Here is a 15,670-nt window from a genome sequence, read left to right on the forward strand (position 1 = left end):
TAGATTTTGAATGGAAGTGATTTTCAGGTTAGATAGGAGATTCTATTTGTCCATTTACAAAGCTACACCAGTGTACTTGTGGTGGAGGGCAAAGCCTGCTCCTTTCTGCAGCTGTGTAATGCATGCTGGAGCACTCATGGTCAGTCCAGTGTAAAAAGGGTGGAGCTGTGCCTAGGTGCTTTCCAGGTACCATTACACACAGGAAAAGGACATTGGGTGAGGAGGTTCTAGATACAATGCCCAGAGAGTAGTTGTGCCAGTGTAAGAGGATTATCGCATCGCGTTCCGAGAACGTTTTTGGAACCCGATTGGAACAGAACACTTTCAACTTTACCGCACGTTTATGTCCCCATCGGGTTCCCATCGCGTTCTACATACCCCTCAAAGCGTTCCATATGTGTTCCTCGGAGGGAACGGATGAGAAAGTGATCCAAGCTTGTGGAAACGTTTTTAAAACGGTCCAAGAAATGTGAGAGCGGTAATGTAATCCGTTATTACTTCCGTTCTCATGATCTGCCTTGTTTTGATTGGCTGAACGGACTTCCCTCCCTGCATTCCTCCCCATTCCTAGAGCATCGGTTTTCTTGCTCTCCCTGGGACTCATCAAGTAAAATAAATAGAGAAAAAAAATCAAGCCCCACCATTTGTGAGGGCTATGTGTAGATAGATGTGTGTATAATTATGGTATTATATATATGTATATGGAAAACTCTCTCTCTCTCGCTCTGTCTCTATCTCTCTATATATACATATACATACATACGTATATACAACATATACATATATATATAAAAGAAACATATGTGAAATATGTAATAAATAGAAAACATGTTTTTTTATATATATATATATATATATATATACACACACACACACACACACACACACACACACACATATATACATGACATCTATATAGATTATTAAATTATATCAATGTTTGTATATATAGATAACTGGCAATATATATGTATATTTATATATTATATCTATATTACATATATATATGTGTGTGTGTGTGTAATATATTATATATATATAATATATATGTGTGTGTGTGTGTAATATATATATTATTTATATATTACATATTTGTGTGTGTGTGTGTGTGTGTGTGTGTGTGTGTGTTTGTCTATATGTGTATATAAAAAATCAAGGCAGTGTTTGAAAACAATTTTTTTCTGGGAAATCCTTTCCTTCTGTGCATGTGGTACTCATGGACAATAATACACTGTATGTCATCTTTATGTATGGTCATAAAGATGATTGTAGTAGTTTTTTTGCATTAATGATTAGTTGTCACAATACATGATGGATGACATAATAAATAAAACAATGTGGTTGAGGTATCATTTCAGTAACAATGGGCCAAAACTTAGTACTGCAGCAAATAGGTCCAATACGATCAAAAGCTGTATTACTGGTATGTTGTACGTGGTGCGTAAAATACGTAAAGTGTTGATGATTGTTGACTTCTTATCTTGCACCTTTCTTAGATTTTCATGTCATCCATAATATGTAACCTTATCTTAGTAGTTAAAAAGATCCTGACATGGAGCTTTTTGTTAGGAAAGTGAAATTAACTAAATTTACCACAACAATCCTCAAGATGAATTGTGTGTTAATGGATGGTCATGACCACGGTATTCCCTGATGACATGGATCAGAATACAATGCTTTCATTTTAAAAATGGAGTTTTTTGCATGTCGAGGAGGGAATATAATAATGTAAGGTTGAAAAAACATGAGCCAGCAGAGGCCGGTTACAACAAAATTGTATGGGGACGTTATATTTTGTGTCTTTTTAATTCTTTCTTCACATCCATAATGAAGCATTTTCTAGCATCGTGGAGTAGGAAGAGTCCACAAGGGCCATCCAGTCCAACACCATGCCATGCAGGAAATCACAATCAAAGCAACCCTGACACATGGCCATCCAGTCTCTGTGGGAAGAATTCTAAGGAGAGTCCACCACACTTCATGAGAGTATGACAGCCCTTATTGTCATGAAGTTACTCCCAATGTTTAGGTGGCCAGGTGGACATCCATGTGAGACAAGCGGTAATATTTACATTTCCACCGCCAGCTAAAATTAACAATTTTCTTAAAGCAGCTTTTCGTTGCTTCAAGAGAAATAGAGTTTTTGCAGTGTGACTTCTTCTCCTCCGTCTTTGCTCTTCATCAATCTTTATAATACTGCACAGTAGCTCCAAAAACACTTCCTTAGACGCCATCTTTACACCCCACAAAAGGTCACCCGATTCAGTTCCGGGTGAAAAGGAACAGTAGAGTGATTACGTCATCATTACAAGGCATGCGCGAATATTGAAACGTTCTCATACTTATCACGCTTCCTATAAGGACAAATGTGGTAAATTGTGTTCCCGTTGCGTTCTCAGAACGCTTTACATTTTCGAATGCGATAATATCCGTTCCCATAACGTTACCTCTTGAAACGTTTTGGGAACAGAATAGAAACGTTTCAGGCACTGATGCGATAAGGTTCTAAGTAACCAAGAGGATTCTGGACCCTTGGCCCTTTCATAATACACAATTATAGAACCATACAATTTAGGGAGGAGGTATTTATAATCCTCAGATAGAGAGTTCCTCTGGTGCCTTTTACCAAATTACAAGTCCCCAGATTCCATAGAATGTAGCCATGGCAGTTGAAATGAAATCATAGTGCTATAGCTGTGTAGCATGAACTGTGCTATAATGTGCTACAGATTAAAAGATGGCTTCATTTTTGTTATTAAAATATTTAGTAAAGGGGTTGTTCTTGTTCAGAGATGCAATACCAGTTTTCTGAAGGTGAGTACAATGAAGCAGCCAGATCTTAAGTGTCATGAAAGGGAAGCAAATTATTACCTATTTATTTTGTTGTGATTGCTTTTATTTATTTATTTATTTAGGCCAGTATTCTTGAGATCGACTTGAGGGCAGTTAACAACAACAAAAATTCTATATCAGCTTCTTACATAAGTATTTAATTATGTAACCTTTCCTGGTCTGATCCCACCAAGTCTGATGGAAATGTCATTCACCTGTGCTGGGATCGCCTGCAGAACAAACCTCCTTCTCCCCATACAGCTGATGTCTAGTACAGCAGGTGATAGTGATGGTGAGTTACACTCATGGCGATAGTGTTGCAGTTGTGACTAAGTAGAGATCATGCATACATAATCTCTGTAACTATTGTGACACAATTGTCATGGTTGTAAACATAATGGCAATTATTCTATATTTGCTACTTAACTTAGTGCTGGACTACATTGGCCAGAATATTCTAGGTTGCCCTTGGAGTATTCCGGCCCCGAAGCTGACCCAACATCCCCCAGCTACCTGCATGTTCTGGAGGGATGCCAGGTAGTAGTCTACCCAGTATCCTGCTGTGCCGTTCCACACCACTGCCTGCAGTGCAAGTTGCTCCCTCTGAGATCAGAAACAAAGGGGTTGTTCCCACTTAAGATTTCAAACGATTTAAAATACAACGTTTTTAATAAAATCGATTCAAAATAACACTGTTCTTATCCCGCTATCTGAATCGCTTTGTTCATCGTTCCCATCTGGTTATTTAAATCGAAGTTTTTACCTGCAAGCGTTCCTACTTGGCATGAAATCGGTGTTTAAATAAAGCGATTCTTCTCCTCCATACCTTATTTGGAGCTGTCAATCAATAGCACGTCAGAATGACGTAACATTACTCCGGAATATTTGGAAGCGATTTATCTTTTTTTTTTTTCTTTCTTTTTTCCTTTTTTTTTTTATTGGTAGAATGAAATTAATACATGTTATTATAATAAATTGATAAAATCTTGATTAAATTCACCTTACAATAATATATAAAAAAGACTTTTACATTATATTCCCCATACATATAATATATCCCTTTATATTCCATTCTTTACTACTTTATCTAACTTTAATTCATATTTCTTTTCATCATATATTTTTCATAATTCCCCCATTCCCCCAAGTGCTCCCCATCACCCGAGCCTATCTTCTTATTACTCTATCTCCAGAATTGTAACTCTTCCTCTGGTGGTAAAACACCTCCTTCTTTTCCTAAAACTTTTTGTACATATGTTTTCCATATTGCTTCGAAATCATTTCTCTTGATTATTCCTCTTCTAAACTTAATTTCACTAGTTAACTTATCATTAATTGCTATTTGCCAAATCTCTCTATACCAATCTTGTATTTGTAAATCTCCCTGGTCTTTCCACTTTTTTGCTATCATTAATCTCGCCGCTGTTAATAAATTTGTAATTAGATCCTTTATAACTTGGGTGCAGTTAATTTTATCATATAAAGATAATAATGCTATCTTTGGACTAAATTCTAAATCAATTTTTGTTATTTCTTTTATCTCCTCAAATACAATTTGCCAAAATTTCCTTACGGTTCTACAACCCCACCACATATGCATGTAAGTGCCTATCTCTTGACACCCTCTCCAACATAACCTTGAATAATTCTTATTTATATGACTTAACCTTACAGGCGTTAAATACCATTTCCAAATTATTTTGTAGTAGTTCTCTTTTATTCGTATAGAATAAAATTTTAAATGGCGTTGATTCCAAATTTCCCCCCATTCGTGGTCATTTATTTTTTGTACTAAATCATCCTCCCATGTTGTCTTTAAATAATCTTCTTTCTCATTATATTTTAATAATAATTTATATATTTCACTTGTGACCCCTTTCAAAGTTTCATTTGCCTCTATACTTTCTCTTTGCCTAATCAACTGTTCAAATTTTGTGTATTCTCTAATCTCTCCTATATTTTTCTCATACTTCTTTATCCATTGTTCCAATTGAATACAATTATACCAAGTTAATTTTGATCCTTGCAATTTCTCCTTTATTTTCCCTTTCTCCCTCATAGTCTTCATCCATTCTTTTATCCTATATATTTCTTGACCTTTTACTAATTTCCCTACTTCTTCCTTTAAATTTACTGGAAAATTTTTTAGCATTATAACTGGTGTTAAAGGTGAAATAGCTGGCATTAGTTTTTCTTTATTTTTTTTCCAAATTTCTAATATATTCTTTAAAAAGGGGTTTTCTATTTCCTTCATTTCTTTCATAGTAAGTTCTTTAAAAAATATATTTTCCAATGTTTCCTCTATTCCTGTTGTTTCCATCTCTAACCAATCTAATTCCCCTTTCTCTATGATTCCATCTATAATATATCTTATTTGGTTTGCGTTATAGTACAATTTTAAATTTGGGAGACCCAAACCTCCTTCTTTTTGGGGTTTATACCAATATCTTTTATTAATCCTTGCTTTTTTATTCCCATTACAATAGTTATTCACTAATACTTGCCAATTTTTAATTTCAACCTCTGATATTTGTATTGGCAACATCCTAAACAAAAAATTAATCTTAGGCAGAATTTTCATTTTTATTAATGTGATTCTACCGAACCATGATAATTTTATATTTTTATATTCTTCTAATTTCCTTTTGATTTCTATTCTTAATTTTTTATAGTTCTGATCCTCTAATTTGTATAGATTTTTTGTAATTTTTATTCCTAGATATTTAATTGTATCTTTTACCTTTATATCTATCTTTCCATCCTTTACAAATTCCTGTTCTTCCGTTTTTGGATAATTGAACAACATTAGCTCTGATTTATTCCAATTGACTCTTAGTCCTGTCATTTGTCCAAACTCCTTTAAATGGTTTTTCACATTATTCATTTTTTCCAAGGGGTCTCTAATTGTTAATAGAGTATCATCTGCAAATAAACTTATCTTATTCAATTTTCTCATCCCAGTTCCTTCCAGATTTTTATCCTCCCTAATAATATTTGCTAATATTTCAATAATTATTGCAAATAAAACCGGGGAAAGAGGGCATCCTTGCCTTGTTCCTCTAGAAATTGAAATTTGTTCTGTTATTCCATCATTTATTGTTACTACTGCTGTATTATTTAAATATAACTGATCTATCAATCCTCTAAACTTTTCTCCCATACCTAATTTCTTTAACGTTATTTTTAAGGAAGCGATTTATCTTTTGGCATCGTTTCCATTTCATTGACTGTTTGTGAATTTAGCGAATTTAGGAAAGCGAATTTAGGAAACCCAAGCTCTTTCCAGAGGAACTATGGGATAGGTTTTGCATGACAGCATCCCCTCTTCATGTCTCCCAAGACAGCCAGGGAGAATCCCTTCAGAGAGCACAGAGATCAATGAAGGAGGCTGCTGGAAAAGCAGGGAGGGAGCACTCTTCCCAAAGATTCTCTTTCCAGGGTTGGAGGAGAAGGCAGATTCCATTTGAGAAAGGGAGGGAGAAAGGCTCTACCCCCCCCCCCCCCCATTGATCAGAGCCCTTCCTTGCCTGGGCGAGATCAGATGCCTCCTCGCGAGGAGCTTTCCCTTCCCTGCCTGGGTGAGATCAGATGCCTCCTCGCAAGGAGCCTTCCCTTCCCTGCCTGGGTGAGATCAGATGCCTCCTCATGAGGAGCCTTCCCTTCCCTGCCTGGGTGAGATCAGATGCCTCCTCGCGAGGAGCCTTCCCTTCCCTGCCTGGGTGAGATCAGATGCCTCCTCATGAGGAGCTTTCCCTTCCCTGCCTGGGCGAGATCAGATGCCTCCTCGCAAGGAGCCTTCCCTTCCCTGCCTGGGTGAGATCAGATGCCTCCTCATGAGGAGCCTTCCCTTCCCTGCCTGGGCGAGATCAGATGCCTCCTCGCGAGGAGCTTTCCCTTCCCTGCCTGGGCGAGATCAGATGCCTCCTCGCAAGGAGCCTTCCCTTCCCTGCCTGGGTGAGATCAGATGCCTCCTCGCGAGGAGCCTTCCCTTCCCTGTCTGGGCGAGATCAGAGCCCAAGCGGGCAGGGAATGCCTCTTCGAGAGGAGCCTTCCCTTCTTGCCTCTCCTCCGTTAGAAATGGGCTCTCCCCACACAGAGGGGAGGTTGCAATCCACCGGCAGATGCAGGCGCTTGAGCAGCCGGGACTTCAGGCACTTAAAGCGCTGAAGAGATTAAGCGCCTGTAAACCATTAAAATAAAAAATAAAAATAATCCTTATCTCTTATTGAAAGTCCACAGCGGACAAAGGGGTGAGGGAAGCAAAAATGGCGACAGCCAGACGGATGGGGACAGAAAGGGCAACTCCCCCAAGGACAGCCCCATCGCACTCGGCTCCTCCCATCCATCTAACCCGATTTCAAAGGTTGTCGTTCCTATTTAAATGCTCCAGTCCCTAACTCGAATCAAGGGAAAAACGTAGGTCGGACCCTAGTGTTTTTTTAACACGCGTTAAATGAGGAAAATTCGATTTAAATTTTTATCCCGCTCTATGATTCGATTTGTAGTGGGGACGATTGCGGGTTGCTCTAGAACCGTTCTAGGTTTAAATCGGCTCCTAATAGGAACGCCACTCCTTGGATTCGATTCAGAACGCGGGGTTTCACCTAGTGGGAACAACCCCAAAGTGTCCAGTGTTGGTCACATGGCTGGGCTCTTCATTCTAACCTCAGAGGAACAACTTGCACTGGTAGCAGTGGGCAGCACAGTGGGACGCTATTTAAACAACCACCCAGTGTTGCTCCAGAGTGCTCCATATATTTTGGAAAGAATCAGAGCAAAAGGTATTTGTTTAAAAAGTGCATTAAAGGAGGGGTGGCCTGGCTTGCAGGATTGCCCTTCCCATATGTAGATAGTCCACAGTCAAATCAAGTATTTGGCCCTCCGTTGTCTGGACAGGGTGACTTGGTGGTGGTGGGAAGCCATGCTATTAGGTCTGTGCAGACATGCACTCAGTAGCAGATATGGAATACTGGCCTTTTTTTAATTGCCAGAGTTGGCCAGAATTGCTTGAGTGATTTTCTGCCTTTTGTACAAAAATAACGTAGTTGTCTTTGTGTGCTATCTACACACTGTGACTCAGGTAGGATGAAGATACTTCATGCTACTCTGTCTGAGGTGAAAAAAGTCTTGGGTCAACCCTGCTACTCTAATGTAAATTTTAATCTCACCTTCTGTCTCTAGGCCAAGATTTCAAGCCCAATCAATCCAGGACAGAAACCATCCTAAGAATCCTGCTGGGTCTTGCCCTGACTACATTTCTCCTGATTACCTGCATACCCCCTATCTATAAGAAAATAATGAAGAAATGTAAGTGGCACTCTCTCGCTGTGACTCTGAGACTAGAAATGGCTCTCTTTGTAGAATTCAGCTTCAAATAAGGATTTTGAACCGTACAAGGACTTGGCAGATTCAGGATGATTCATATATGTGTGACTTCTAGCACAGAACCACACAAACGAGAAAGGAATGTGTGTGTTACACTGTGACTTGCCTAATGTTACCTACTGATTGAGAAGAGATTTGTGCTAAGGATTTACTCATCCAATGAGAAGACATTCTTAGTCTACAGTATGCTACAGTATCTTAGCTCTGTGAATATACATACTAGGGATGCTTCCAGACAGAGCTTTTGTTGTACAATTACTTTGCTTCATTCAAGGATTTCATTGTACAGGGAGTCAAGGTTAGGCACTGTCTACACCGCACACTAATTCATGTGTACAGGATTGCTGTGTCAGTGTTTCTTTATTTAGTTTTTTGATAATGGAATTATTCTCATGGGGCACACACCAGAGAGTACTGCCTGGTATGTTCTTTGTTTAGATCTTTTTATGCCACCCACCAATATACACTTCTGTATTTGGTGGGAGAAAATGGTACAGCTTGAGAAGATTCACAAAAACAAAGGAGGCATAAACTCATATTGTCCATGAGAAGTGTTTTAGGGAAGGGAAAGGGAAATAAATGAAAATGCATTTAAAAAAATTATTTTCTTCAAAGGATTGTGAGGCAAGCAGGAATGGACATATGAACAGAATTAATGTAGTCAGGACAGTTTGGGATGTAGATCATGTGCTTCATAAGGGAACTAGATAATGCAGTGACAAGATAGACTGGAAATGACTAGTATCTGTAATCCTAACATAGTTTCCCACTGCTTCCTCCAGTTTACATACCAGGAGGGTAGCTGGAAATAAGAAGAGAAATATGAAATAGTTGCACAGTGCCTTTTGATTGATACTGCTAGGAGTTCTCCATCTCTAAGCACCATAGTTCTCTAGAGCTATGTTGACTGTTACTTGGGTATATTTCAGACAGATAGCTCATAACACTAATTAAGCATTGTTTTTTCCAATATAAGCTCTAAACTGCAATGGACTTTCGATGCTGTTGGGGAATATTGTGTATTTTCTGTGTATACTGTACATCCCACAGTGTTCTGTCCACGTCAATACCAATAACTGTTTTATGTTCATGATCAATATTTATTCACAATTTTGACACTATTGCCATGCTCATAAGTTGATTAAGTAACTGCTTTGAATTCACAATCACTGTGAATACGTCTGTGATTAGTCATGACTGTGACACTATAGCCATGACTGTAACTCATCCATCAAAAAACTTTACCAAGCATCAGATGTATGAGGAGAAGGAGATTCATTTTGCTAATGATCAGAGCACAGTTGAATTATGTTTCCAGCAGATTTGGAAGGAGTGGGCCTGAAGAAGTTACTTAATTAAGTACATAGTTAACTATACACAGATACAGGACTGCAGCCCATACCTTTAAAAAGACAAGACAGTAGATCTAAGGGTGTTCACATCTGTGGAGACTGTATTATTTGTCCAACTTTCTTTTAAAAAAATAGAATCATAGCATAATAGAGTTGGAAGAGACTGCAAGGGCCATCCAGTCCAACCCCATTCTGCCATGCAGGAAATCTAAATCAAAGCATCCCCAACAAATGGCCATCCAGCCTCTGCTTAAAGACTTCCAAGGAAGGAGATTCCACTACACTCCGAGGAAGAAGTGTGTTCCACTGTCGAACAGCCCTTACTGTCAGGAAGTTCTTCCAAATGTTGAGGTGGAATCTCTTTTCCTGGAGCTTGCATCCATTGCTCTGGGTCCTGTTCTCTGGAGCAGCAGAAAACAAGCTTGGCTCCCTCCTCAATATGACATCCCTTCAAGTATTTAAACAGAGCTATCATATCACCTCTTAACCTTCTCTTCTCCAGGCTAAACATAGCCAGTTCCCTAAAGCGTTCCTCATAGGGCATGGTTTCCAGACCCTTCACCATTTTAGTCACCCTCCTTTGGACACACTCCAGTTTTTCAACATCCGTTTTAAATTGTGGTGCCCAGAACTGGACACAATATTCCAGGTGGGGCCTGACCAGAGCAGAATATAGTGGCACTATTAATTCTCTTGATCTAGACACTATACTTTTATAGATGCAGCCTAAAATTGCATTGGCCTTTTTAGCTGCCGCATCACTCTGTTGATTCATGTTGTGGTCTACTTGGACTCCTAGATCCCTTTCACATGTATTCTCATTCAGCCAGGTGTCCCCTATCCTATATCTGCATTTTATTTTTCTGCCCTAAGTGCAGTACCTTACATTTCTCCATGTTGAAATTCATTTTGTTAGCTTTGGCCCAGCTTTCTAATCTATTAAGGTCATTTTGAATTTTGATCCAGTCCTCTGGGGTATTAACTACTCCTCCTAGTTTGGTGTTATCTGCAAATTTGATAAATATGCCCCCAATTCTGTCATCCAAGTCTGGACTCCAATTAGAAAAAAGGCTGAAGCAGCACTGGAGAAACATAGGATTACAAAATGATGATGGTGATGTGTGAAATCTCTATAAAATGTAAGTTAATGTCACGTCAGGTCTACAATCAAAGCTGAGGTATATTGCTGAAAGTAGTGAGGTTGTTGTTGTTGTTGTTGCTGGCTTTCAATTTAATACCTTTCACTAGGCATCAAAAGCAAAACAGGTACAATTTTCAGCTCTGCTTCATATACTTTGATTGAGATTTCCTGCATGGCAGTGGGTTGAACTGGATGGCCCTTGTGGTCTCTTCCAACTCTACGATTCTATTATTCTACTGTGTACCTCAGCTTTCCCCAACCTGAGGGCATCTCTATACGGGCTGAGGATTGGGTCTTATAATATTTTTATTGTAGTATGTTTTAACTGATGTTTATATTGATTGATGCTTTTATTGTATTTCGTGGATTGTATTGTTGGATGGTCTAAGTGCTGTAACCCGCCTTGATCTTTGGAAAGGCGGGCTAGAAATAAAGTTGTTGTTGTTGTTGTTATTATTATTATTATTATTATTATTATTATTATTATTCAACACATCTCGAGGCTGCCAAATTGGTTGGGGATGTGGGTTTATGCCAGAAAACTGGGGTGTCTTTAGACTTACTCAATTTGTGTATTTTTTACTTTTGTCTATATTCTGATTGCTCTTTCGCTTTTTCATCCATCCGCTTCCCCTTCTCCAGATTTCAAAAAGAGGCAACACCAGTGGATTGGCCCAAATGCAGTAAACCAGAATGGTAAGATAACCAATATTCAGGGCACGGAACAAGAAATCTGGTTAAAAACTATCTCTCAAACTAACTTTACACATATATTCATGACTCCCTTCCCACCCAAAAGGGTACATGTGAACATAGCATGTGTGAACAGTGTTATAGGGGAATAAATTATGAAAGACAAACTGAACATACATTCTCATCAGTTCAGGGTTTATTTTGTTACCACTGGTGGATTGAAGCCTCATATTTTTACATTCTGCCATTGCCTCCGGTAATAGTTCCTAACTTGCAGCTACAGATGTTTTAGTGAACCAGTTGGTTAAGTAGCTTATGATAGCAACCACTGTTTCCCTCAGTTTGATGTTTCTTCAAACCTTCTTGATTTCTAGGAGTTATAGGCTTAAACTGGCCTAAAAGGTACACTTGTTGGCTTGGGAACCTTGCCCCTTAATACTAGCCTACCTCGGACCAATGATATTCAGGAGTAAGGGAAACCACTCTGAACACACCTGTAGGCAACAACCTCTTGGTGTTTTTTTATAGTGCCATAGTCTCCAGCTAATCTAAGCAGCTCAAAAGCTTATCCTGAAATACACAGACTCATTGAGACACCTGCAACCTTATTATATGTTGTCATCTTTGGAGGGAGATGCAGCATTGTTGAGCTTCAAACATCTGGCAGAGGCGGGCTTCATGGGAATACAGTCAGAACATAATTAGTTTCCTAAGCAAATATGATTTTAATACAGTTGTGATCTTGATCTCCATGCTCTACTACACTTGAAATGTGGTATACTGTTACAGTTAGGCATGATCATTAGTTATTTGTTCTGTAAATCATGGAAGGGAAGCCTGCATAGTTGCAGAGTCTGTTTTTTCTAGAGCCCCAAGATGCACTAAATACTTGAATTTGATGGAAAAGACATGCAGCTAGGCCCAAGAATTTTGTTTGCATATCAGAGCTGAATGGAGCTCACAGTCTTCCACACAAAAACCTACTTCTAGTTATGCCAATATGTTCTTTATTTCATCAATAAAATTTAGAACAGGAGAGGTGTCATTTTTGCTTCTGCTGTTGTTCAACAAGTGGGAGTGACAAAATCCTTGCTGGTGTACTGCACGTAGGGTTGCCATAATGGAGGACCTCGAAACCGGGACAAATGTAGGACAAGGTTTGAAAATGTAGGACATTTTTTTTTTTATTTCCTGGCTAGGAAATTTAAAAAAAAAGTCCTAGATTTTTAAACCTTGTCCTCCTCCTCCTCCTCTCGGCCTGAGAGGGAGCCTAGGCTGTCTCCCAGGCCGAGAAGGGCGGGGGGAAGCCTGGCATCGCTGAGATCTCTGCGGTGCCAGGCTTCCTCCTCCTCCTCTCGGCCTGAGAGGGAGCCTAGGCTGTCTCCCAGGCCGAGAAGGGCGGGGGGAAGCCTGGCATCGCAGAGATCTCCGCGGTGCCAGGCTTCCTCCTCCTCCTCTCGGCCTGAGAGGGAGCCTAGGCTGTCTCCCAGGCCGAGAAGGGCGGGGGGAAGCCTGACATCGCGGCGATCTCTGCGGTGCCAGGCTTCCTCCTCCTCCTCTCGGCCTGGGAGGGAGCCTAGGCCGGCTCCCAGGCCGGGAAAGAGGTGGAGGCTGCTCCTCATCGCGGCGATCGCCGCAGTGGGAAGCGGCCTCCTCCTCCTCCCTGGCCTCGTGGAGGCCTTGAGGACCCCGCGGTCGGAGCTCCGACCGCGGAGCTGCCTCCAAGGCCTCGCTGGGGCCTGGGAGGGAGCGTCTCCGCGGCTGGAGCTCCAACCGCGGAGAGCCTTCCCAGGCCTCAGCAAGGCCTTGGAGCCGCCGCGGGGCCTGAGGTGGCCGCGGTGGGCGGGGCCGTCCCGGTTTGGGCCCCAAACCGGGCCGGGACCGGGACAGCACCGCCCAAACCGGGATTGTCCCGCCCCCCGGCGGGATATGGCAACCCTAACTGCACGTCATCCAAAAATCTACTGGTAGACTCAGATCTCATGCTTCTCCCTGAAGTAAATGCCTCTTCTGATTGGTTACAGATGTTGTCTTATTACCTACCCCAATTCTACCATTTTACCTTTTAAACCAAGTGGGCAAATGAGGGGTCATGGGTGGGTGTGTTGAGAGTGTGTTTGGTTGTCAGTATGAGCTTTTCCCCCCTCTAGTGGCAGGAAATAACTATTGCTGCTCTACTCCTGTTCCTCATCTTAACTCTTCTCAAACAAGCTTTTCTTAAAGGCTGAGGTAGATGTGATGTTAATTGTATAATTGCAATCAACATCTCTGGTTTAAAATTTTTAAATTGTGCTTGGGGGAGGTCCAGAAGTAGCATGTGTGTATTAATTCCACCCTCACCCCCCCCCATGACATGGATGGAAATTTCCTTCCCCACATAATTGCTCCTCACCTGTTCTGTTTTTAAAAACAAAAACCATTGGTATGCCTGCCTACACTGTAAGATGTAATACATCTTAAGTGTATCTCAAGTGTCTGTTAGTGAAGGTAATTCGGGAGAATGTGGTTATGTTGTTTGTCTTTGGCTAAGAATAGCTTGTTATGAATGTTATGGCTTCCATTGTTGCAACACCGGCACTGAACAATGTTCACATATGATGATGTACTGTCATGAATGATGTGGCACTACAAGGTCCAAAACACACTGCAGAAATAATCCAGTTTGAGACCACTTTAACTGCCCTGGCTCAATGCTAGGGAATTCTGGGAACTGTAGTTTTGTGAGACATTTAGCTTTTTCTGTCAGTGCAGGTCCCACAATAAACTACAGTTCCCAGGATTCCCTAGCACTGGGTCAGGGCAGTTAAAGCAGTCTCAAACTGGATTATTTCTGCAGTGTTTTGGACCATACTTTGCCTTTTAAAAGTGATATAAAGAACAACCCTCAACTGGACCTTTTCTCCCATCATTGTTACCAATTTTAACTTTTAACTGTGAAAAACAGTTCTTACTAATGAAGGAGTTGTGTATAATATTTAATTAAGCAATAATGATATCTTTAGCTTAAAGATGGGGGGTTTGGAGGCAGAAAAATGATTCTACCCTGTCTTTTATGTAGTTTCATTCCATCGCAACAGTTCTGCCAGCTTCCACCCACATCCCCAAGGACAAGTTGTTCAAGAACAGGATAACAGAGCCTTCAAGAAAACCTCTTATCTCTCGCCCTATGCAGGTAACATGTAATAGGTAGGGTATAAAAGTCCATATTGTGCATATTTCATGATGTTAAAAATGGTGCTGGTTTACCTATGTTGGGCCAAAACATTCAAATTCTACTGTAGTACAGATTGGCACTTCGGCCATTAAATGGGTTTACTGCTCAAGTTGCTGATATCAAGCAAATGTATCATGATGGTCACTGACAGCTTTCAGTTCTGTAACAGAAGCTGATACTGTTTCTCACTCTTTCTCTTAGCTCTCTGTGTAATTCCCCCATAGGCTGCCTCCACAAGGGAGTGAGAACTGTAGAATATCCTGCCGATACGTTATACACACTTAGGTATGTCACTGCAAGGAAGAACAAGATACATTTTTCTTCTTCTTTTGACAGCTCTAGAAGGGGCAACAAACAGAATTTCCAACCCTCTGGATAACTCCTCCGATAGTGATTATGACTTATGTTCTGCCCAGCAACTGTAAAATATGACAGGTATGGATGTCTGATCCTCATACCCAAAGTATTGATGTCCTTAGGACTGCATAGTAGGTGTGGGAATGTTTATACTATAAATTTAAACCAGTTTTGGATAAGACGCAAATGTCAGGTCATGTTTATGCCATAAATATAAACCAGTTTTGGGTGGCATGCCATGAAAGATCAAGATCTTTGAAACTTATTGAAATATGTACTGCAGACAGGCCCCTTGTTATAGGCAAAAACTAATGGTAAATAAACCTGTACATTGCATCGGCTGCATTACAGCTTCTGAAACTTTGGCCAGTATGATTTTCATGAAGTTCATTTTTCTCTTCAGCAGGTACAAGCAGAATTCAGTAAAAGAAGAAAACTGAGGCCAGTCCCCCCCCCCAAAAAAAAAAATCCCATTTCTCACTGGTATGAAACATCCCAGGCAACCTTCCTGAAACCATTGACTTCTCTCTCTGCTTTTGCAAGGATGTGATTTTGAAGGCAGTGTACCTCATTTTTCTAACACTGGGAAGAAGTGGGAGCTCCAACCCCAGTCAGTTAATTAGTGCTCTGAATCTGAATTACAAGTGCTGAAATTCTGCTGAGTATCTTCATCCGACAGACAGGAAAATGCCCTTT

The 15,670-nt window shown here is 40.4% G+C and overlaps 1 protein-coding gene across 1 annotated transcript in view; it reads left to right on the forward strand.

Annotated features, from left to right (window-relative positions):
• CD5 (CD5 molecule) overlaps positions 1-15,423 on the forward strand; it is a 41,151-nt gene extending 25,728 nt beyond the window's left edge. Inside the window, exons 6-10 of the mRNA XM_089523413.1 lie at positions 8,014-8,139; positions 11,353-11,406; positions 14,462-14,575; positions 14,954-15,052; positions 15,378-15,423. Coding sequence (XP_089379539.1) covers positions 8,014-8,139; positions 11,353-11,406; positions 14,462-14,575; positions 14,954-15,042 — 383 coding nt within the window. The 3' untranslated portion in view covers positions 15,043-15,052; positions 15,378-15,423. The remainder of the gene's footprint in view (positions 1-8,013; positions 8,140-11,352; positions 11,407-14,461; positions 14,576-14,953; positions 15,053-15,377) is intronic.
• The last annotated feature ends 247 nt before the right edge of the window (positions 15,424-15,670 follow it).

The sequence above is a fragment of the Sceloporus occidentalis genome, unplaced genomic scaffold (assembly GCF_023333645.1).
Source record: "Sceloporus occidentalis isolate IW3139 unplaced genomic scaffold, rSceOcc1.0.p SCAF_4, whole genome shotgun sequence".
Classification (NCBI taxonomy): Eukaryota; Metazoa; Chordata; class Lepidosauria; order Squamata; family Phrynosomatidae; genus Sceloporus; species Sceloporus occidentalis.